The 22,399-nt window shown below is 39.5% G+C and overlaps 1 protein-coding gene across 1 annotated transcript in view; it reads left to right on the top strand.

Annotated features, from left to right (window-relative positions):
• Positions 1-3,616: 3,616 nt before the first annotated feature.
• LOC127414752 (phosphatidylinositol 3,4,5-trisphosphate-dependent Rac exchanger 1 protein-like) overlaps positions 3,617-22,399 on the top strand; it is a 125,296-nt gene continuing 106,513 nt past the window's right edge. Inside the window, exon 1 of the mRNA XM_051652992.1 lies at positions 3,617-4,215. Coding sequence (XP_051508952.1) covers positions 4,057-4,215 — 159 coding nt within the window. The 5' untranslated portion in view covers positions 3,617-4,056. The remainder of the gene's footprint in view (positions 4,216-22,399) is intronic.

Genomic DNA, 22,399 nt, shown 5'->3' with positions numbered 1-22,399 from the left:
CTTCACTTTTTCCACATTTTGTTATGTTACAGCCTTATTCCAAAATGGATTAAATTCAGTATTTTCCTCAAAATTCTACAAACAATACCCCATAATGACAACGTGAAAGAAGTTTGTTTGAAATCTTTGCAAATTTATTACAAATAAAAAACAAAAAAAATCACATGTACATAAGTATTCACAGCCTTTGCCATGACACTCAAAATTGAGCTCAGGTGCATCCTGTTTCCACTGATCATCCTTGAGATGTTTCTACAACTTGATTGGAGTCCACCTGTGGTAAATTCAGTTGATTGGACATGATTTGGAAAGGCACACACCTGTCTATATAAGGTCCCACAGTTAACAGTGCATGTCAGAGCACAAACCAAGCCATGAAGTCCGAGGAATTGTTTGTAGACTGCCGAGACAGGATTGTATCGAGGCACAGATCTGGGGAAGGGTACAGAAAAATTTCTGCAGCATTGAAGGTCCCAATGAGCACAGTGGCCTCCATCATCCGTAAATGGAAGAAGTTTGGAACCACCAAAACTCTTCCTAGAGCTGGCCGCCCGGCCAAACTGAGCGATCGGGGGAGAAGAGCCTTAGTCAGGGAGGTGACCAAGAACCCAATGGTCACTCTGACAGAGCTCCAGCATTTATCTATGGAGAGAGGAGAAACTTCCAGAAGAGCAACCATCTCTGCAGCACTCCACCAATCAGGCCTGTATGGTAGAGTGGCCAAACGGAAGACACTCCTCAGTAAAAGGCACATGACATCCCACCTGGAGTTTGCCAAAAGGCACCTGAAGGACTCTCAGACCATGAGAAACAAAGATTGAACTCTTTGGCCTGAATGGCAAGCATCATGTCTGGAGGAAACCAGGCACCGCTCATCACCTGGCCAATACCATCCCTACAGTGAAGCATGGTGGTGGCAGCATCATGATGCTGCCATGTTTTTCAGAGGTAGGAACTGGGAGAATGCAGCAATATACAGAGACATCCTTGATGAAAACCTGCTCCAGAGCGCACTGGACCTCAGACTGGGGTGAAGGTTAATCTTCCAACAGGACAACGACCCTAAGCACACAGCCAAGATAACAAAGGAGTGGCTCCGGGACAACTCTGTGAATGTCCTTGAGTGGCCCAGCCAGAGCCCAGACTTTAACCTGATTGAACATCTCTGGAGAGATCTGAAAATGGCTGTGCACTGACGCTCCCAATCCAACCTGATGGAGCTTGAGAGGTCCTGCAAAGAAGAATGGGAGAAACTGCCCAAAAATAGGTGTGCCAAGCTTGTAGCATCATACTCAAAAAGACTTGAGGCTGTAATTGGTGCCAAAGGTGCTTCAACAAAGTATTGAGCAAAGGCTGTGAATACTTATGTACTCTCCCCCCCCCCCCTTATTATTTTTAATAAGTTTGCAAAGATTTCAAACAAACTTCTTTCACATTGTCATTATGGGGTATTGTTTGTACAATTGAGGAAAATAATGAATTTAATCCATTTTGGAATAAGGCTGTAACATAACAAAATGTGGAAAAAGTGAAGCGCTGTGAATACTTTCCGGATGCACTGTATTTGTCTTGCTTATATAAGCTTTCTTACTTAAAGTGTACAAAACTCTAGGAGCATTTGCCACCATGTTATGCCGTGAGTACAGTTCAAACACATCATTACTTCCCAGATAGCTCACATACATCTCTGAGATGCCTGTTTTAGGTCTTTTCATCTGGAAAGCATCACAGTCTAATTAATATCTGCTAAACATCTTTCAAAAATAAGATTCATCATTCTAAATCATAAACCTTCAAATTTCCCATACAGACAGAGGATGTTAATGTGAGTGGAATGTGCATACTAATAATCTTCAAACTTGCATAAGAAGGGAAATATTTGCAGTGTGTAAACTGTATTCGGTTCACCCTAATCTACTTATATTATCTCTCTTTGTGGCATTCTAGTCGTTTGTTACTGATAAACATTAATATTAAAGTGATATCAAAGCATACAGTGACAACCCTTTTACTATGTTGTTCAGTTAGTTTGGGCAGTGCAGTACTCAAGCCAAGTTAAGCACAGCGGCGGTGGTTATTGACACCTCTCAAATGTCAGCCATCTGTGAAATGCCTGCAGCTGAAAGAGTCCGCAGGTTAATAGTGATTCAAACCAACAAGTCATTCTTACCCTTTATGTTTTTTTGTTTTTTTACCCATTCATTTGGTGGAGTCTGGTGATTTGGTGGCACAATTTGTGCAAGAGAGAGTATTAAATGTACTGCTGATTGTAGTGTTTTGTAATGGTGTAAACAGGATGTGGACAGGCTCTGATAACTGCTTATCATGCTGAGGAAGCATCACCTTAAGGGCACAGAGGGTATGAACAAAACCTTGTTGTCTGTGCATCAGAACAACCAAATATCTACTGAGAAACCACAGACATGTCATGTAGACAACGATATACAGTATGTTTTATTAAAAATTGGTTTGTCAGAGGCCCAGATCTAGAATGGTTACATTAGGGAGGCAATAACATATAACGGGGCATCAAAGCCCACCCCAGTAGCCCCCAAGATCCTGCCCTGGTTTGTCATATTGCACTGGCACTTTCAGCCAACATTAGTGACAGTCACAGTTGCTATCACCTCTATTTCTCATAGAACTTATGTGGAGGAGTGCCATTTTAAATTTTTGATGGGAATTAAAACGAGGCTGTAATATACTTACAGTATGTACTATGGGTTGTACTGTTGTTTAAATGGGTGCTGATCGTTCTGCTGAAAAAATGTGAAAAATATCTTTCCAGAAATTGTTCAGTTGACTGAAAACTCCAGAAAATTAGCTGTGATCAGGAACTTCAGGTGAGAGCGTAAGTCTGTCCCTCATGGCCTCCTTTTCATTCCTGTCAAATTCAAATACAGCGATTCTCTGAATAACGTTTATCGACAGATAAATCATGTTAATGCTTTAAAGGTGCACCAAGTAATTTTTATGTATGTTATCTTGGACTTACACTGACTCCTAGAGGCATGGATGAAGCATCATTCAAACGCAAAAGTTTTCACTTACCAGTGCCATTGTAGAAATTCACTATTCACAGTCAGTCATGATTAATTTAATCCATGAGTGAAAGTGTCCAATAACAGAGTGGTTAGTGAGATTAAACCAGTAGTATTTGGATGATCATGTGATCATAACATGGCAGCCCCCCTGAGGGGACCCTCTCCATGTGGAATAAAACAACTTTTATAAGGGTACTAATATGACTGGAGTCTTTATCTCATGTGAATAGTCATAATTTTATGCACATGTTTCAAAATTTAATTTAATTTCTTTAGGTAGAAGTAGAACTTTTTTTAATGATGCACCTTTAATAAAACCCACTAGAATATGATAGGTCTGCCATTTTGAAGGACGCCAAAAGCTATTTCTAATGGGTTTAATGACCGAATGACACAAATAGGCATCCAAAAACATACAAAATAGATCTAGCCTCCAATGCAAACACACGTCAAAAATGGTGACGTGATTGTGGGAGCGCTGCAACTTGCAGACGGTCCCTCAGCGGTATACTAGCTGTTCTCTGTACAGCTTTCACAACCGTCTCACTTTTCACGTTACTCACACTTAATAGCCCTGAACACTCGTGGACACGCTACTTCGGCTTTCACCACACGGTTTGTCAGCGCTTTACGGTTACTCAATCGTTTCAGTGCACACTCCCATTTGTCACATCATTTCGCCCATCTGGGCACTTTCTTCATATATACTGCAGGCGCCCAGTGTGTTACTTCGCTTCATTGGTTTGCCTTTTAAACGGAAAGTATTTTTAATGAGATGCAAATTGTCTTGCGGTTAACTTCGATGTTACGTGTTGCTACTTTTACAGACGTTTCTCCCATTTTAACGTAACATTTTATCCCGCCGCATCCTTTTGAAAGGTCGCGTGCGGGGCGCGCGACGGATTAAATGGATTAATTATTCCACCTTCACCTCATTCCGCAGAGTTTTCGGGCAACTGCCGTATATTTTTTGGCTTGTTTGAAGGTGTTTCTCTCAAAGGGTTTAAAAAAAATGAGCGAAATAAACACCGAGGAGGACAGTCAACAAGAAAACGGGGATCACAGCAGCAATAAGGACTCGGACCGTCAGTTTCGCTTGAGACTGTGCGTTTTAAATGAAATATTGAACACCGAACGGGATTACGTGAGAAACTTGGTATTTCTGCAGTCGGTAAGTTTCTCTCACTTAGAGCACATGCACTAGGCTCAGTCTAAACTCTTATGCACCTGAATGTTGTCGTTTGAGCACCCATGTAGCTAGTTAGTTGCAGTTGAGCGGTAACTCTCATTTACAGGCTCATAAAACTCTTCATTTGGAAATAACGGGTTGCCTGCCTACTGGCGAAGCTGTCAGACTATTCGTATTTTAGTCACTTTGTGCGATCATCAAGAAAGGGGAAGAGACAGAATGTTTGAAAACATTCTGAAACAAATCGTGTTGACTGGGTTATTCTTTTATACAATAGGGATTGTTTTGTTGAAGAATTTCATTGGGGTTTTAGTAGCTAATGCTTTGCAAGGAAATGTATGCGTGCGTGTATATATATACAGTGCTGCTTCTCCATTGGGTTTTAAATGACTAATATTTAACCTCTTTGGGTGATCTCCCTGCTGGTACTTTTCTGTTGTACAGTTTAAAGTTGACTCTGAGATGCGTTTGATCTAAGAACACTTTCAAATCGAGAAACAAGAGGTTGTCACTTTGACTGGTTTTTAAATATTTTTCAACCAAGCTACTTAAATCAGAGCATATTTCCTGGTCATGTGCAGTTAGGTTTTATAAGCTCAGGCTCATAAAAGCAGTGGTTTAGGCTTGTGTGAGAGGGGCGATTTGTGTTTTTTTTTTTTTTTCAGACGTTCAGTCAGAATCATCTGCAACTTTCAGAACACTTGTTTTTTTTGTGTGTCTTGTGATAAGGATTTCAGTATGCAATCCCTCAAAGCACTGACACCCCATTTAAAACATCAGTGACCCTCCATAGTATTTAAATGCACTGTTAAAGTATGTTAATAGATCAAATAAAAGTACAAAATAAACAAAAGTGTAACTGAAATCTCCAGACAGGGACTTGCATACTTGACAAGTGTTTTCTTGCTCTGATTAGCATCACATCATGACATAGCTTGCCTGGATTTAAGAATAGAAAACCTTGAACCCATTCATATTCCATCTCCCCTTCGAAGTTTAGTGTTATAAAACTAGTCCACCAATATCAAACCATACTTTTCCATTTTTTGAGCATTCCGAAATTCATTTTTCACATTCCACACCAGCGCTTTTGTCCCAGTCCTAAGCCTCTTGACCTTGGGATAAATTTAACATCATCAAAGTAGCTGGAGTTTTGAGTGGTTTTATAAGCATGCCAAAGAGGGTTTAGCAGCCTTACAGTTATTAAACCAGTTTGTACCAATCCTTCATAATCATATTGGCCTGTTAAGCTGCGGAGGCAAAGTGGCTTTCGTGAGGGTGCTGCCAATTGGTGATGTAGACCTGGCTGTAGCAGTAAGATTTAAGGGGTTAGTTCACCCAAAATGAAAATTCTGTCATCATTTATTCACCCTCTTATTGTTCCAAACATGTATGACTTTATTTCTTCCATGGAACAAAAGGAAATGTTTCGGCAGAATATTAGGGACTGAGAGCCTCAGTCACTATTCACTCTCATTGAATGGGGAAAAATATGCGATGAAAGTGAATAGTGACTGGGGCGTTCAGTCCCTAACATTCATTTTGTATTCCACAGAAGAAAGTCGTGCAGGTTTGGAACAATATGAAGGTGAGCAAATGATGAAGTATCACTTTATATTAAAGACCGTGTTTCTGATTGGCCCTTTTGTTCTTCCCAAAGGGATGAGTGGAAGATGAATGAGTACACTTGTCCTAATTATCGTTGTGTCCCTCCATATGGTAAAAATCATAGTCTGCTGTCTCATAGGGATTCATCTCCCTAGTGGTGTGTCTAATGTTATTTGATCTGGAAGCATTAAACAAAGCACAACCAATCAAATTAGTCCCTGCAGATGCACCTGACGGCCTCTCATCGGGATGAAGCTTGCCTGTGTATTGACACCGGTGAAGTGAAGCGGATGGCAGTGCATCAGGTGAAAGAAGAGGAAACTGCTTCATATGGCTCTTCATCTTTCATTGCTTCTGTCTTTCCAAGGGCTATAATGTGAAAAACAAGGCAGTGCTAGTGATCGATATCAAAGAAGTCTGCCTTTCAGCTCATGGCAGTCACTCTAGGTGGTATGTTCTTTTGTGAGCACACACCATAGATGTAGTCATCCCAGACATGGCTGGCTGCCACACTCTAGGGAAACTGATAATTGCATCATCAATTTGTTTAGATATTTAAGCAGGATACTCAGACTCTTTTTATTAGTGATAAAGGTTTCAAGGCTGTGTCTCTGTGTTTGAATGGCTCTTCTTGCCACTGTTTATCTGTGGAATTACACAAGGACTCTCAAACAGACATTATAAAAGGAAAATGTCATATTTTCAAAGGCTTCCATTTCATAAACCACCTGGCAGAACAACAGTTGCCTTAAGAGCCCTTTTTGGTTATCTTGCCCAATTTCTAACTTCTTTTAACATCTTTTCTGTTAGATTTTAGATCAGAGAAGTCAGAGTGTAGGATATTGTGCCAAATACTTCTTATTATTTCACATTTGATGGCACAGCAATGAGACAGTTATCAAACACAGGGCACGTCGATGCGGTTCAGGTGGCAGACAGTACAAACAAAAGTTATGAACGTTTTTGTACTTCTTCGAGAATGAACAAAGTGATGTTGATGAGTTTGCAGGTTAGTGTATGAAACTGGTGTAACTGTGCAAACTGAACAATTAGAAATGGCCAAGTTAGTCTGTTAATCTGTAGCATTGAACGGGCTTCATGAATGGGCAATGTGTCAAACCACAAAAGACATACTTGTAACTTTAAAATACATAATTTTCGAGTTGCGTTTTGTGGCGTGGCAGAAATTTGAGCGAGCAGCCTCTGGAGTTGTTGCTGGGCACCGCCGACTGCAGCAAGCGGTAGCTCTGGTGTGCGTACATTCATAGAAAACAAATGTTTCGAAATTTAGAACAAACCATGTCTTCCGCCAGACGCGTCCAGTGTGTGACTCCCTTAAGCCATTCGTATGTTGATTCCCCCAATAAGTGTTAACCGTGTGAATCTGTGGCACAAAGCAATCAAATAGAGGAAGAGAGCAGGATTGTCATTCAAGCAATTCATTTAAATGTATGGAGAGCAGAGCATGTGAGCGGGGCACAATTTTTCCCATTCACTCTGCTCAAATTACAAAATTAGCACTTGTGTCCATTTCTAATTTTACTAATGAAAAGAAATCATGCTTGTTTGTTTCTAATGCATCAGCCAAAAGCAACAGCCAGTGTTAGATGAAGTTTTGAAGCACGTCTTAAATTTTCTGGTGTCTTCTCAATGACCAACATCCACTTCAGACACTTGGTGAACTTTAGAAACAATGAGTTAAAGGGTTCACAGGCCGGATAGTGCAGATTCACTTGCTTTTTACCAACCTGTCAATTTGCATGGGATAAGTATAACCGGGGTTATTTTTTACTGAGCATTTGACAGGTAAAAGACGCTATTACCTTTGCCAGCACGGGAACGCGCAGCCCGCAAAAAGTCTGGAAGAATTACTGACATGAACGATTAGCGTGGGATTAAAATAAATGAGAAGTTCTGGTAATTAGGCTGTTACATTACCCCACGTCCCCATATAAACTAACCACATCCAAATAGGGCAGAGAGAACAAGGCTATTTTTTTTTAAGTAGCCTACATCAAGGCATTGTTTGTGCAGTTGTTATTTGCACCATGAAATATTAGGTCGTATGCCAATATGAAGAGGGATTTTTTTGTACCTGATGCAAAAAAATAAACAAGAATGTTGACAAAGAAATGATTCCTAATTTATTTCTCGTTTCATGCCGCTCCACTCCAACATCGCTCTCGCTCATGAGCGATTGTGAGCGAGGAGCGGAGCGATGACTTTTGAACTTGAGCACTGGAGTCGAGCGATCGCACATGAGCGAATATTTGAGCGGAGCGACATCTCGCTCCACTCCGCTCACGTGCTCCGCTGGAGAGCTAAAGTGTTTATATATAACTGAGGATCCGTTTCCTCTGTTGGGCTGGGATCTGTGCCCCCTCTGATGTCTATGTTGCCCATCCAGCTGTTGTTAGTTTCTCTGCCCCAGCTGGGCTCCTTAGGAGGAGTAAGAATTTACCCAAACAGGATGACAGGAATGTGAGGAGGAGCCGAGAGAGGAAGTCGACCTGGTGTGCTTCCTTCTTGCAGATGATGTCTCTGTTTGAGCCCTTGCAGGAGGGAAGCTCGATTGTAGGTTTTCTTGGTTATAAATAGTGCATTTTATAGACCCGATCTGTACCACAGTGTCACAACCAGCTACCCAGCTGCCTTACGGCCTAGCAGGTACACATCCTCGCCAACCACACAACAGAAACAACCCTCATCTGACCCTTAAACTGCAGCATAAGTTTAGAATGTTTGTTTAAATTGTAGCTTAAAAAGAAATGTGAGATATACTAGATTTATCCCTACCAGGGGTGTAGGAACTATTACTGGACATGAGAAATTTCTACTTTGTTGTTTGATATCGATATGCTTTCATCATTTGTCAATCCGCAAATGTATTTTGTGGATTGAATCGGTAACTGTTACAAAAGCTCCACAAAGAACCAATCACATTTCCATTGACACCATGTGTCTGGATACGGTTTGGCACATTATCTTGTAATTCAACTGGCCGTACATGCCAGGTCTGATATACAGTTAGTCCGCTGACCCCCGTAGACCCTGCAGATGCTCGGTACTACTGATGACAATCAACAGCATCAGCAGAGCCATCTGTACTAAAACAGTCTGCAGCTGGTAGCTCTCACCGTGACTGCCACAAGCTCTGCTGATTATGATCCATCATCCATTAAAGTGTCAGATTGTCACAGTGTCTTAAAGTCGTGGCAAGTCATGCATAATAAGCTGTGGCACAGAGTCTGAAGTCAGCACTAGGAATTTCAGGAATCTCTTTAACTTTTCTGAAATCCATTAGCTGGGTAGACCTTTCCTCATGATGTTCATCATATCTGATATCAAACAAACAAACATTGGGGCACTGTTGTTAAATATGGCTTCATTTTGAAAGCTGATGTGTGACTGGTTTTGTTGAGAGGGTTGAGTTTCCTCATGTTCTACCCTGATAACATTACTCTTGATTGAAAGGTGAAGGAAATACAGTTAAAAGAAAAGTTTTTAATGACTGTTGTCTGTAAGTGAAAAAGAAGCTTAATGTTGTGAATCAGCAGCCCTTATAATCCATGTAAGGATAATGTTTTCATTTTTGTGTTTTGTGGGAGGATACTTTGAATATTTTTCCTTTATCTTCGGTCAACATTTGTGGATATTATAAATGGCAAAATAAGCAAAAATAATCCTTATGTGACCATTTGTGGTTTGACAAACAGTGTTCTTACACTGCGTTCTAACAAGGTGCAACATAAGTGTTTATCTATAAATAACTTGTCTGTCAACACTAAAAAAGGAAAATGCTGTGCAATGCAACAATCACAGCCAATAAAAACATGATGTTTATTATTCAGTTACAGTGGAGCGCAACAGTCTAGTTCCAGAAGTAAAAAAAATAATAAAATAAAACAATTCCATAGGCTAATTGATTGTCAACGATAACTTATAAACCTTTAAAGACAGACCTACCTTGAGCTCCAAGGTTGTTCATCGATGGTATATGCTTCTGTTAAAGCCAGGCATCTGCACTAGAGCCCGACCGATACCGATTTTAGAGAGGGAAAATTCATCGATTACCGATATATTTAATTTTTGAGCTGGAATGAAAACAGACCCTTTCTATTTGGATTTTTCACTGATTTTGCACCGATATGACTATGCAAAGGTACTCGGAAGGCTGCTTTCTTAAACAAATATTTTTATCAAAGAATATTTGACATTATTATTATACATTGTCAACAAATTCTAGAAATGAACACTGAGAAAATAAAGAATAAATAAAAATACAATAAATAGCTTAATAAACATCAGTACTGTATGTTTAGTATCAGTCAGTTGCTGACCATTTAAATAAAGAATAAATAAAAATAAATAGCTAAATAAACATCAGTATTACTGTTTAGTATCAGTAAAATGCTGATCATTAAAATAAAGGATAAATAAAAATAAAATAAATAGTTAAATAAACATCAGTACAGTTTAGTATCAGTCAAATGCTGACCATTTAAATAAAGAATAAACAAAAATTAAATAAACATCAGTACTGTTTAGTATCAGTCAAATGCTGACCATTTAAACAAAGAATACATAAAAATAAAAGAAATAGCTAAATAAACAGCAGTACAGTTTAGTATCAGTCAAATGTTGACCATTTAAACAAAGAATAAATACAAATAAAATAAATAGCTAAACAAAACATCAGTACTGTTTATTATCAGTCAAATGCTGACTATATTAATACTGCCGAGTCAAGATAAATGGCAGCAGCGGTGTTACACCGTATTCTGCTTTACAAGTTCAGGGGAAACTTTCAATGGTGGAAAACCAGACTTTTAAAAATTACATTTTATAAATGCAATGACTGGAATTGTTCGGTTGAAGGGGTACCAAACTGTGAATCCTGAACAAAACAGTTTGGTGAATACATGTTTACTCATTAGCTTCCACTCAGCTGACAACAATGAAAGTAGCTACGTGGTTAGCTAGTTAGCTTTAAGCTCGTTGTCATAGAGAGTAAAAGACAGATGTTGTTTATTTTACTTTCCAGCATTGTGTCTCACCAACTAGGTAACAACATAGCATGAAATCAACACTCATCAGACACAATCCACCACCGCACCATTGTCTGCTGAGCTGCAAAAAGATGCTCTGATGTTTACCTTTCAATCTGCTACATTACTGATGAACTGACAAACTATAGCTGTCTAACAGCAAACAGACATGAGTGACATGGTTGTCAGGGACAGGGTTAACGTTATATTAGTTATATTGAAAAGGGAAAATGATGGGGTCATTGTTTATTAAGTTTCCAGTATGTATTTCACAAACTAGTTAGCAACTTACCGACACACAGCTCAACTCCGCCCTGTCTGCAGAGCCACCGTCAGCTCTGTAAACAATGGAGTCGGAGCGCGCTCTGCTGGACAAACTATGTAATGACACCAATTCTAAAGCATTGTTTTCTGCATTATATGTTCTGAAAAATGTGTTTTATATCGTCGCATATCAGTAAAATATACGCCGATACAGATATATCGGTGAAAGGCTTATCGGCCGACCAATATATCGGTCGGGCACTAGTCTGCGCCATTTCGACTTTGTTTAAAATTGAAATGGGGTTTAACAAGGGAATTATTTTTGATGGGAATTATTGGTAAACAACTACATTACCTATGGTCCAGCAGAGAAAGCTTCACCAATCAGAGAACCGCGGCCAACCTAGCCCGCCAAATATGCCTCGGAGTGACTGCACGCTCCAATGACACTCTGTGAATGACGTAATCGAGTCTGTCTCTCTTCACCCTTAAACTACTTATCTATTTGTACATATCTGAATATTATGCAATAAACTTAAAATATATTGTTGCTATACTTATAATCAACAACCTAAAATCATTAGTTTTATATCTTCTTATCGTTTTTTTTATTCAATGACATTATTCGCAATGCTTTATGGGATTGTAGTCCGTGCCCTCATGAAAGATGGTAAGTACACAGTCTTCTACCTTTGTCTTTTTTTCAGATTTTCAAAAACGTTTTTGCCGCAAAACAAAGTTTGTGATGTTATGATTTACCTTGGAGTTGGTTTGTTTGGTTCATGGCTTACAACTGTTTTATGAAGGATTTTATGAAAAGCCTATGGGGAAAATGTATGGGGAAAATACTTCCGGAACCCAGTTGGTTGAATAAGTGGGTGGGCACTGTTGTGCTCTATATGTGGAGAGGAATTTTGGGCTAATGAGATTTCACTGTGGGTGGGACTCCCCGCAATGCTACAGAAGTAGATACAAATTGACCAACAAAATGTACTGTCGATATTCTCGGTCGCAGCTGGTTGGGACAAAAACAAAAGATATACATGGGAGAAATATCTTTTATAGCTTGTCACTTTATCACATCGTGCCTGGTTACAGACAGATCGTACTGTGAATTCAGAAAAAGTAGGTCGAAAGGTCTGCTTCTGAAATCGGTCTTTGCTTACCGAAACTCCCCAGTGGCCGAAGCTGAAAGTGTTGTTAAACGTTTGGGGAAGTGTGAACTCCAGTTTCAGGGTATGTAAAATGTCCACTGAGTGGTGCCAAAAGCGAGTTTATTAACCGTACACCCTAAACCTAACAATCAAAATGTAATTTTAGAGGGAAGACGCAACCTTCGCTCTCATCATTGATTATGTGAACACGATTATTTCTTGGTTCCCACCAAGTGTCTCTGAGGTTGCTCGGGCAAAGAGCAGGTAAATATTTAGGAGCTAAATGACTCCAAAATTAAATGAAATCCCAGATGCAATTTATTATGCAACCAAAATCCAAATAAATCTTACTCACTGTAGCGTCATGTTTGATTTTTGACATAAATGAAAACAAGGCTGTGAGGGATGTACTTGCATGTTTTCATGTGCATGTTTTGTTCATGTTCATGTTTTTCTTGCATCAGCAGTCAAGATTTGTGGATCTTGCATAAAATAAATTATCTAAAATAACCCTCCTGTGGCTTTTTGTGGTTTGACAAATATTGTGAGTAAGAAAGCCTGCTGATGTTCTGAGTGATATTGAATATTCTAAGCCAATCATACAATCTAAACTGCAAGTCAAACATGCAAACCCTAGATAGAGCTGGCTGATTGGTGAGTCACTGTAAGGTCTTGAGCACAGCATGAAATAGCATGATAAAGATGTCTGTGTTCCTGTCTGCCCTGATAAAGGCCTCTGAGGTGTAAATTAACTTTATATGTTTATTCAGGTATCATAGACAGATTAGCATTCTTTGGATATGCAACCAGCTGATGGTGTAATGGCTCTCACCTTCTCTCACAAGCTGATTCACACCTCAAATTTAATTACATCTATCTGGCCAGGTGCCATAACACAAAGCAAATGAATAAGGTATGCTTTTTGGCACCTCCTTACCTTTAGCAAACAAGTAGACAGCAAACAAATCCATGTGTTAGAGATTATGAATGTTATCTGACAGAGGAGATGTATGCAGACCACAGTCATATGGGATAAGTCTCTCTGCAGATGTTCTCAAAATGTTAAATAAACTACAGATTGTGGCTTGCAGCGATATCACAGACATGAAACGAACACTTGCATAACTACGTTTTACAGGCTTTTGTTACAAGTTATTCCAAACCTGTATGACGTTCTTCTGTGGAATGCTAAAGAAGACATTTTGAAGAATGTACTGATCACTCTTTTCCTTACAATTACAATGAATAAGGACTGGAGGTTTCAAGCTTTTAAAAGGATGCAAAAGCACAATAAAAGTGGTCCATGCGACTTGTGTGCTATATTGTGAGTCTTCTGAAGGCATTCGAAAGCTTTGTATGAGGAACAGACCAAAATGTAAGTTGTTTTTCACTAAAAATGACCTCCAGAGCTCTCCTTGGTGCGGTCATGAGAGTTCATGAGAGATGTTGTGAAGTCCAATTTGTGAATCATTCAGACCTGTCTAACATTTGTCTGTTTTATATTCTTTGCTGTTTAATTGTTCAGGTGGTGAGGATTTGTGTGGATATAAGGTCTGAATTCCTGTCTGATTGCTGTATGTGATGGAGATTATTTGCTTGAAATAGCTATACTACAATGCCAGTGTTTTCTCACTCTCTCTCTCTGTCTCTTGAGAGTCAATAGCTTTGATTGAGATCCCACTACAAACATTACTTCTGCAGTTCTACACAATAGATGCCTACTTGAGTCATGTTTTTCAAAGAGAATGGCAGCCGTAAATAGGAGCCCATACAGGGGCCATCAACCCTTTGGCCCCTTTGACAGAGAGAGCTCTGAGGAATTCCACAGTTGTCCCGAGGGAATTGCCCCTGCGGTTTGTAGCCAGAGGCCGGCCATAGTACCATGACTCTTGAGATTTTTGAGGTTTTCCCATTGCTTCTGATTTGAGAGCACCACCGTGACTAGAGAAGGAAATGAACAATCAATATGTAAACATGCATGTTTGAATGTTCGATCTCAGTCGAACTAAAACAATAATTTGTCTTAAAATGTAATGTAAACTATTTAGTCTGACTGAAATTGTACCAGTCCAATTTTTGTGAAGTTAGACTTACACACCCAGATAATGCAATTGTAGCTCTTCTTCGTACAGCATGACGTTAATTGGACCACAATTAGCCTCGCCGTTTAGCGTATGCTCCAAAAGACAGAAGTGATGCACGATGTGTATTTAACACGGCTTATTTGATTACACATTGTACAGAGTGTTATGTAGGGTCTATACATTGACAGACCGATAAAGACTAGCTCGTCTACCCCAATATCTGCTGTAGCTCTATTAAAACTGTGCATGTAAACATACTGAGTTTTTTGGTAACTTATCCCACTTGCCTCATCCAATGACAAACAACAGAGTGTGCTGTTGCGATAGATATGAACTGTGTACAAATCGTGGAATAAGCAAGAAATATTATAATTTGAGTTGTAAACTTGCCACGGTTTCATAATTTTCACACCGGTGACATTTATTTAAAAAATGAAAAACTTAAAACAAAGACATTTTCTAAATTCAAATTTCACTCAAACAAAACGAAAAAGCAATTAAAATAACGAAGTGGTAAAAAAAACCTTATGTAGCCACCTTTCCATTTACCGTCAGGCAACTATCCGTCTATGACAATGGTGGAAAATGATTAATACATATTAAACTAAAAACAATTCTAAATGTAAACATAATAATTATGATGAAAATAATCACTGAAATATAAATCATGGTTCGAGGGTGAACGCGGTTTTGTGATTAATTCACAGATGTATAGACTGTATATAAAGTGACCCTGCAGAGTTGTGCTCACAACGAACTGCTCTGTGGAAATAAAGCGAAATGAACTCAAAGCACCTCCTGAGCTGAGATGTCTGAGGTCATTTACAGCATTCTTATAGACATTCTCATATACATTTTTCAGAAGACTGAAACAAAGAAAGAGTGAGAACCTTTTACATACGTGTGTTCCACGAGACTGCACGCCTCCGAACAAACAGCGCGTCAGACATGCGCATGGACTGCTTTTCTGTCATCTGTTCTTAAAAATATAATAGTGTTTCTTCAAGCGTGTGTCTGTGTGTCTAACAGAATTTCTTGTGTCATTCCAAATCAGAGACATCTTACAGTTACCCACCATGCACATTGTGTTCGCTACTTGCAAGTCAAGACATTTTTATTTGTATAGAGCCTTTCACAACACATCGTTTCAAAGCAGCTTTACAGAAAAACATGCATTAACAGAAAATGAAACTGTAATATCTATAAAGTCTTAGTCATCATTGTGTAGTTTGATTAAATACGATTATGAAGTGTGTATAAAAATAAGTAATTAAATAATAATTGTATTTTAGAAACCCTGATAGCAAGCCGAAGGCGACTGTGGAAAGGAACACGAAACTCCATAAGATGCAATTAAACGTCTTCTGTCAGTGCGCGTACTTTGCTGCCTGTGTAATTTAATATGTAGGTAAAGAAGATCTGGCTTTCAATGCGTTATTTAGATTAATTTATCATGGGTCGCAAACTCTTAATTAGGCAACTATTCTTTATTTAAGGCTATTCTATTTGTTAAGCTATTGTATTGATATTGGAAGTTCCATTCATAATGTTTCTGCTGGTATAAAAGTTGACACCAGTGTTGTCCCTTGTACCAAGTAAAACCGGTAACACTGTAGCAACCCTAGTGAGTTGTTCATTAGTGCTACTTGCTAAATAAATAAAAGGATATAAACTGTTGATTTGATTAAAGAATAAAAGAGACCGCAGAGTAATGAGAGAGACATCAGTTGCGTGGGACAATGGTCAGTCATACAGTTTACTTGTCATTATATAAAACAGTTGGATCAAGGAATGCTGCGATTGACCAATCAGAGTCAAGTTTTCCAGAGAGATGTGTAATTAAACTGATTTATTGACTGATGTTGTAGAGAATGCTTTGATAGGATAAGTCCTTAATGCTTGTTTGCTTGATCTAATGCCCATAAATAACTCAATAATATTGGTCAAAGAACTAAATTCAACATATTTCACATTTCCAACTGGGATTTTGTTTTTTAATTTTGTGGTACAGAAATGTAGCTCAGAGGATAATGGAAAGTCATTGAGTTAATTCTTTCTGACTCTTTAAGTCAAGTGATCTCATGCATCTTGTTTCATGTAGAAACAAAGGAATTCATTCAATATATGACAATCGGACGTAAAGCATTGGATATTATGTCATCTTGTGTTTTTTTGTGGAGAGAGGGGAGAGTCTTCTTGTCCAGCCACAAAGCCACACTTAGGGGGGACAATCAATGAAGAAATAATAGAAATTATGAATATGTAATAATGTGGCTTAAATGAAGCAATGCTGATTATACTCTGGCTGTTGGGCTGACTATGTCATTTAATCCATTACTCTAGAAGAAAGCAGAAATGACACATCAGGAAATTAGATAATATGCACACACACATATAAGCTTGTGGTAAATGACAAAATAAACCACCATAGCCAAAGAAATACCATTATATGTCAGTACACACAACAGGTAATTAAACAGTAAGCAGCTCTCTATTGGGGCTGTTCCACTGCACGGTACAGCTCGACTCGACTCTGCTCGCTTTTTGGAGGTTTTCCACTGTGGATAGTACCTGGTACCTGATATTTTTTTTAGTACCACCTCAGTCGAGGTTCCAAGCGAGCCGAGCCGATACTAAATGTGACGTCAAATCCCTGCAGATCACTGATTGGTCAGAGAGAATCATCACTACCAGCGTCACTGGACTTGCGACACGGGACATCAGCCCGCTAGTTTTAAAGTTAGCAACAGCGACAGCAATATCATTTGTTCACGCGACTTTTGAATTGTAAAAAGAAATGGCTGTGCGCAAAACCACGCCGTGGTCAATAAATGAGGTGCAGACGTTCCTCTCGTTAGCGATGAACGAAGCAACGCAAAATGAAAAAGTCTTTCAGGAAGTGTCTCGGCTGTTGGCCGCACATGGCTACCAATGGACCTACCAACAGTGTAGGGAAAAGTTAAAAATATGTAAAAGTGACTACAGAACCATCAAGGACCACAACAGCCGGAGTGGTTCAAACAGAAGAAAGTGGAAGTGGTTCGACCACATGGATGCTATCTATGGCAATAGACCGGCGAGCAATGGGAGGGAGAGTGCCCTGGACTCTGCGTTGTTGGAGTCCACGATGGAGGATGGTACGTTTTTTTTTACGTTAACTCTATATTCTACTTGAAAGCTTCACTTTATTTAGTTGACCAGCTACTGGAAAGCTTGCTTCTAAAACAACCAGGCCAATTTAACTGTTACACTTGTGTAACATCACCATGCATAAACTGCTTTATGCAGCACAATGAGCTAGTAGCTAACAGCTAGCGGTCGTGTTATTGTTTATGGTCAGTGATGTTTGTGTCAAGTTTAAGATGATGTCACGGCAGTAGAGGCGGCGCAACTATGACGATCAGCCTATAATCCGACCCACGTTGATGCGGCACTTAACTGCAGTGGAAAAGCAAGCTCAGAAAAGTATAGCGAGCAGAGTCGAGTTGAGTCGAACCGCAACGTGCAGTGGAAAAGTGCCATATGTGACCTAATAATGATTGGTCTGTACAGAGTGGCAACATAACCAGAGCTGGTGTCTGCTGTTGTCATGTAGGCAAGCTCAGGGGTCCTTTTCCCCCTTGTGGTGCATGAAACAGTGGCTCACATGGCACTTTTCCATACGTGCTCAAATCACTCTTCCATGGTGATGAGCCCAAATGCCTTCCAGATGGCCACTCCAATCTGGACTAGGAGATCTTATCTGGACTTCCACATGTCAACACCAGACCTTTTGTAGCAGTACTGTCCAACGGTCAGTCAGCAGAAGTGTTGGTTTTTCTGTACGCTTCCTCCAGCTCCTTAATGATGGGGTGGTTACATAGACACTTGGGTTTTCTTGTGAATAAACTGTTCTTGGTAGTGTACACAAATGACCTCAAGCAGGAAGCATACATAATCTGAGCTGTCCAAAACAGCTGAACTGCCAAAGCTGTTAAATTATGCTAGGCATAATTAGTGGTGCTTGTGAAGGCAAACATCACCATGGGTTTGTCTCAGTCAGCTTCCTAGTTCAGTAGTCAGGTCACTTTCCAGGGAGTTGGCCATTTCTAGGGCTGTCCCATTCGTAAAATAGTCCAGTGCACTGAAATGTTCACTCCCTAAAAATTCCCACAATGTGGCATAAAAATCAGGGAGCATCATTGTTCTCTGTATTCCCTTATTGGAAATGTCATCATTGTCTTCGGGAGACTTTCATTTGTTATAGGATGCGCGCACAGTCTGATCACAAAATGAAATTGCAAAATTGTAGGTTGAGCTTTCTTTAGCTAAAACCAGTTTCTCCCACACTGCTGACACAACAAGCTTCCAGTCGCACCACAAGGGAAGGTAAACATGCTTGAGCTGATGCAAAAATGTCCGATCGGGGCCGATTGTAGGGTACTGAAACTCTAAGAAGCAACATGCCGACTTCCCATGTGATCATGTTGGAGCACAAGTGTAAAATTATGAAGTCAAAGCCTTATTTTGTCTTTTACCACTTCGCATGTACGATCAAACAGGTGTGATTATACTAGGCTGGGCACAGGCGTATAATTAAAACGGTGCAATCTGCATTCATGCTGCTGTTTACCAGCAGAGAGGGACTGAAGTGGTTGTCATAATGAATCAGCTGCTCAAATAGTCTTTTCAACATCACAATACATTTATTTTTTTAAATTACAAACATTCAAATAATCACAAAATAAAAGTTTAAAGCCGTTACCGTCGGAGCTGACTGAATTAATGTATTCTGACATCAAACCAAAAATGTATAAACTACAGTAGTTAGTCCACTTGAGCCTTCTCCTATTCCATCCATCACTCATTCTCACCACTTCTGGTGCAACAAAAAGGAAGGGCTAGGTTTTTAGAATTATCTAGGCTTGACGAACTCCAAATCCCATTCTGCATTGCAGTTTAAACAACAAAATGCCATGTTTGACATCTATCATAATCATTATAAACGTCTAAAAAACACATTATATGTTTGATAATGTATAATATGTCCTTCAGTGCATCTTAATTACAGTGCGCATTAAAGAAGTCATGCAGGGAAATTAGTCAGTACAGGAAAAAATTCTCGTGCGAAAGGGTTAAGAGAGCTAATTATGTTTTATAAATAATGGGCGTAAAAGAGAAACAATATTTTAAATATTTGAGTTGTTAGAAGATTAGAAATACACTCCTTTGTATTTTTTATTTCTTTATGTAATTGATCTTTCATACAATCACTGTACATTTTAATATCTGCAACAAAAATGCACAAGGGTATCTGTAATATGGCAATGTTGTTAATACCAGCTGCGTTCAAATGCGAGACCTTGTAATCTTGTCGCAGAGTCATCAGTGTCCCAATGGTCATTGGATAAACTCCCCCAGTTGCTAAATTAGTGTTCACGATATACTGATTCACGACAAAGAGAGCGAGATGAGATGCACACTATAACTATTGCTTATGCTTAAAGGAATAGTTCACCCAAAAATGAAAATTTGCTGATAATTTACTCACCCTCAGGACATCCAAGATGTATCTGAGTTTCTTTCTTCATCAAAACAGAATTTAAGACTTTTAGAATTTCATTTCAGGCCTCCTCCTGTAAACAGTGCAAGTGAATGTACTCCATTTTTTGACGGAGTACATTCATCTTAGATGGCCTGAGGGTGAGTAAATTATCAGCAAATTTTCATTTTTGGGTGAACTATTCCTTTAAGGTAAGAGATTTTTCAAAATTGAACTGTCCGGCTTGAATGTTACCTCAAATTCTAAGCAATCAGACTTAATATTTTTGCCTCCCAGATGATAAATTAGGGATGGGCATTTTTTATTAATTTTGTAGTCGAGTGCTCTTACCCACAAAAAACAAGTAATCGACTCATGAATTAAAATGTAAGTTAAAAATGAAAAGTAAGACACGTAAGTGAAATTTATATTTTGTTTTATTCATAAATGTTACCAAAAACAATTTCAAAATAAGCTAAGTTCAACAAACTATGCTTTTCTTTTTGGAAAAAAACAAAAATTAAATGAACAATATGCATTAATGAAAATGAAAAAATAAATCAATAAAAAATAACAGCAAAAATATTTGCACTCAGCAGAAGCTTACATGGAAACTAATACTGACGGCATTACACCGTGTCCTAACCAGATGCGACGCAGCGACGCGATAAAATGTATCTTTTCCATGTTAATAAGAGTTTTTGTCCTAACCAGCCGTGAAAAACACGACGAGCGACAGGGCTTTCTATTTTTGGATGGTTTCTATTTCTGCGACTTTGCGCCAGACAGCGCAGTCAACAAATGGGTCCTACCGAATGTTGTGCTTGAGGTCTCGTTCTCTTCAGTCAGAGCTCTGTCACACACACACACACACACACACACACACACACACAGAGTTTCAGAATGGCAGTGGGGAGACATACTGGCTCATTCTGACTTTCTGTCTGCTTCCCTGTCACGTGGAGATCGGCGAAATAACAGGAGTACCGTGTGGATGTAAACAATTGTAACGCACCGGATAAGGATGCGATTCAAAAAGTAACTTTACCCTGTGTGTATGTGTGTGATTGTGTATTTATCCCCTCGGGGCTTGCTGTAGAAAGCATTAAGGTGCTTATGTGAGAAAATTAGTTGCGATCAGTAACCATACTGTTCCGTCTGTGATTACTCTGTTTTCTAAATTTTAGCATCATGGTGGCACGTTTTACATGGGCAACACCTCTCATATTTTCTTTTTAAATATAATTTTATTTTGGGCCTTTGTAATTTTTTATTTTGTAGAATAGTAGAGACAGGAAGTGGGGGATAGAGAGGGACAACATGATCGGGATATGAACTCGTGTCCTGTAAGCCATCAGCTCTCATACATGTCAGGAGAAGATTCGCTACCTTCTGCACCACAGCTCCGATCACATCTCAGATTAGGTGTTTTACTCTACACTCTTAATACATAGTTCTAAGTGTCTCTTTTCCCTTGTCATCCTCATGTCTTTCTGTCTCTGCTCTCCTGTGGCGCTATGGCTCATTTCCACCCCTGTGAGCGGCTCAAACAGCCGTGAACTTTGAAGCCCCTCTTAACGGAAGTGCGGGACAGGGGGCCAAACTCAAAGAGGACTTTGTTGCAGTGGGCGCTGCTTGAAGGGATGGTGGAGAGGGGTGATAGTGAATCAGAGGGGTGAGCTCGGGTCCCCTCTTTCAGACCTCATCCTCATGCTACTGAGGTCTTTGTCTCCATTAGCTGGGTCGCAGGCACAAAGAGAGGATTTTTCCTCTCTCTACCCCCCATCCCTCTTGGTGTATTTATTCAATTTCACACCATGCAGGCCAAAATGGTCTCTTCCTTGCGTCCAAAACTACATACCCTTTTGCACTGAAGCAGATTCTCACAGAGCGCCATGAAAGGGCCTTTTGGAAGGGCCTGGCAGGGCTCCAGACTGTGAATAAAATGGTCGCAAATGCGACCAAAAATAAATGATTGCGACAATAATTTAAAATGTAGTCGCCATTGGCGACAGTCGGGATGTGTGCTTTCATATGCGGTTTCATCAGATATGTTGTGAGTTACTGAAAAAATCTTTAGAGCGCCAGTGTGTCTTGCGCTGCTTTTCACCCTTTCTGTTGATGATATGAGCTTGCTGGCTGCACGCAACAACAAAAACAGCATGAGCAATGATGTCTGAATCGTGAACAAATTACTCTTTTTGAACTGGATCTTTATAATGAATCACCCGACAAGAGCTCATTTGAACTCAGGAACTCAGGAACTCAGGTTAGCGGTTTGAATTCGAGTCACTTTCTCAGCAAATCAGCTGTCAGTGGGTTCACAACTGTGAGCACAGACATTTCAGATTAGTAGTCCCATGTGTATTTCGGGCTTGTTTATAATTAAAAGTCCCGTGTTATATACCAAATCTTTTTTTTTTCCCCCTGGTTATTATTATTTGGGATTGGAGTAGCACAATAAACTACATCTGGGATTTCATTAAG

The sequence above is a fragment of the Myxocyprinus asiaticus genome, chromosome 24 (genome assembly GCF_019703515.2).
Source record: "Myxocyprinus asiaticus isolate MX2 ecotype Aquarium Trade chromosome 24, UBuf_Myxa_2, whole genome shotgun sequence".
Taxonomy (NCBI): domain Eukaryota; kingdom Metazoa; phylum Chordata; class Actinopteri; order Cypriniformes; family Catostomidae; genus Myxocyprinus; species Myxocyprinus asiaticus.
This window is presented reverse-complemented; position numbering and strand designations above follow the sequence as displayed.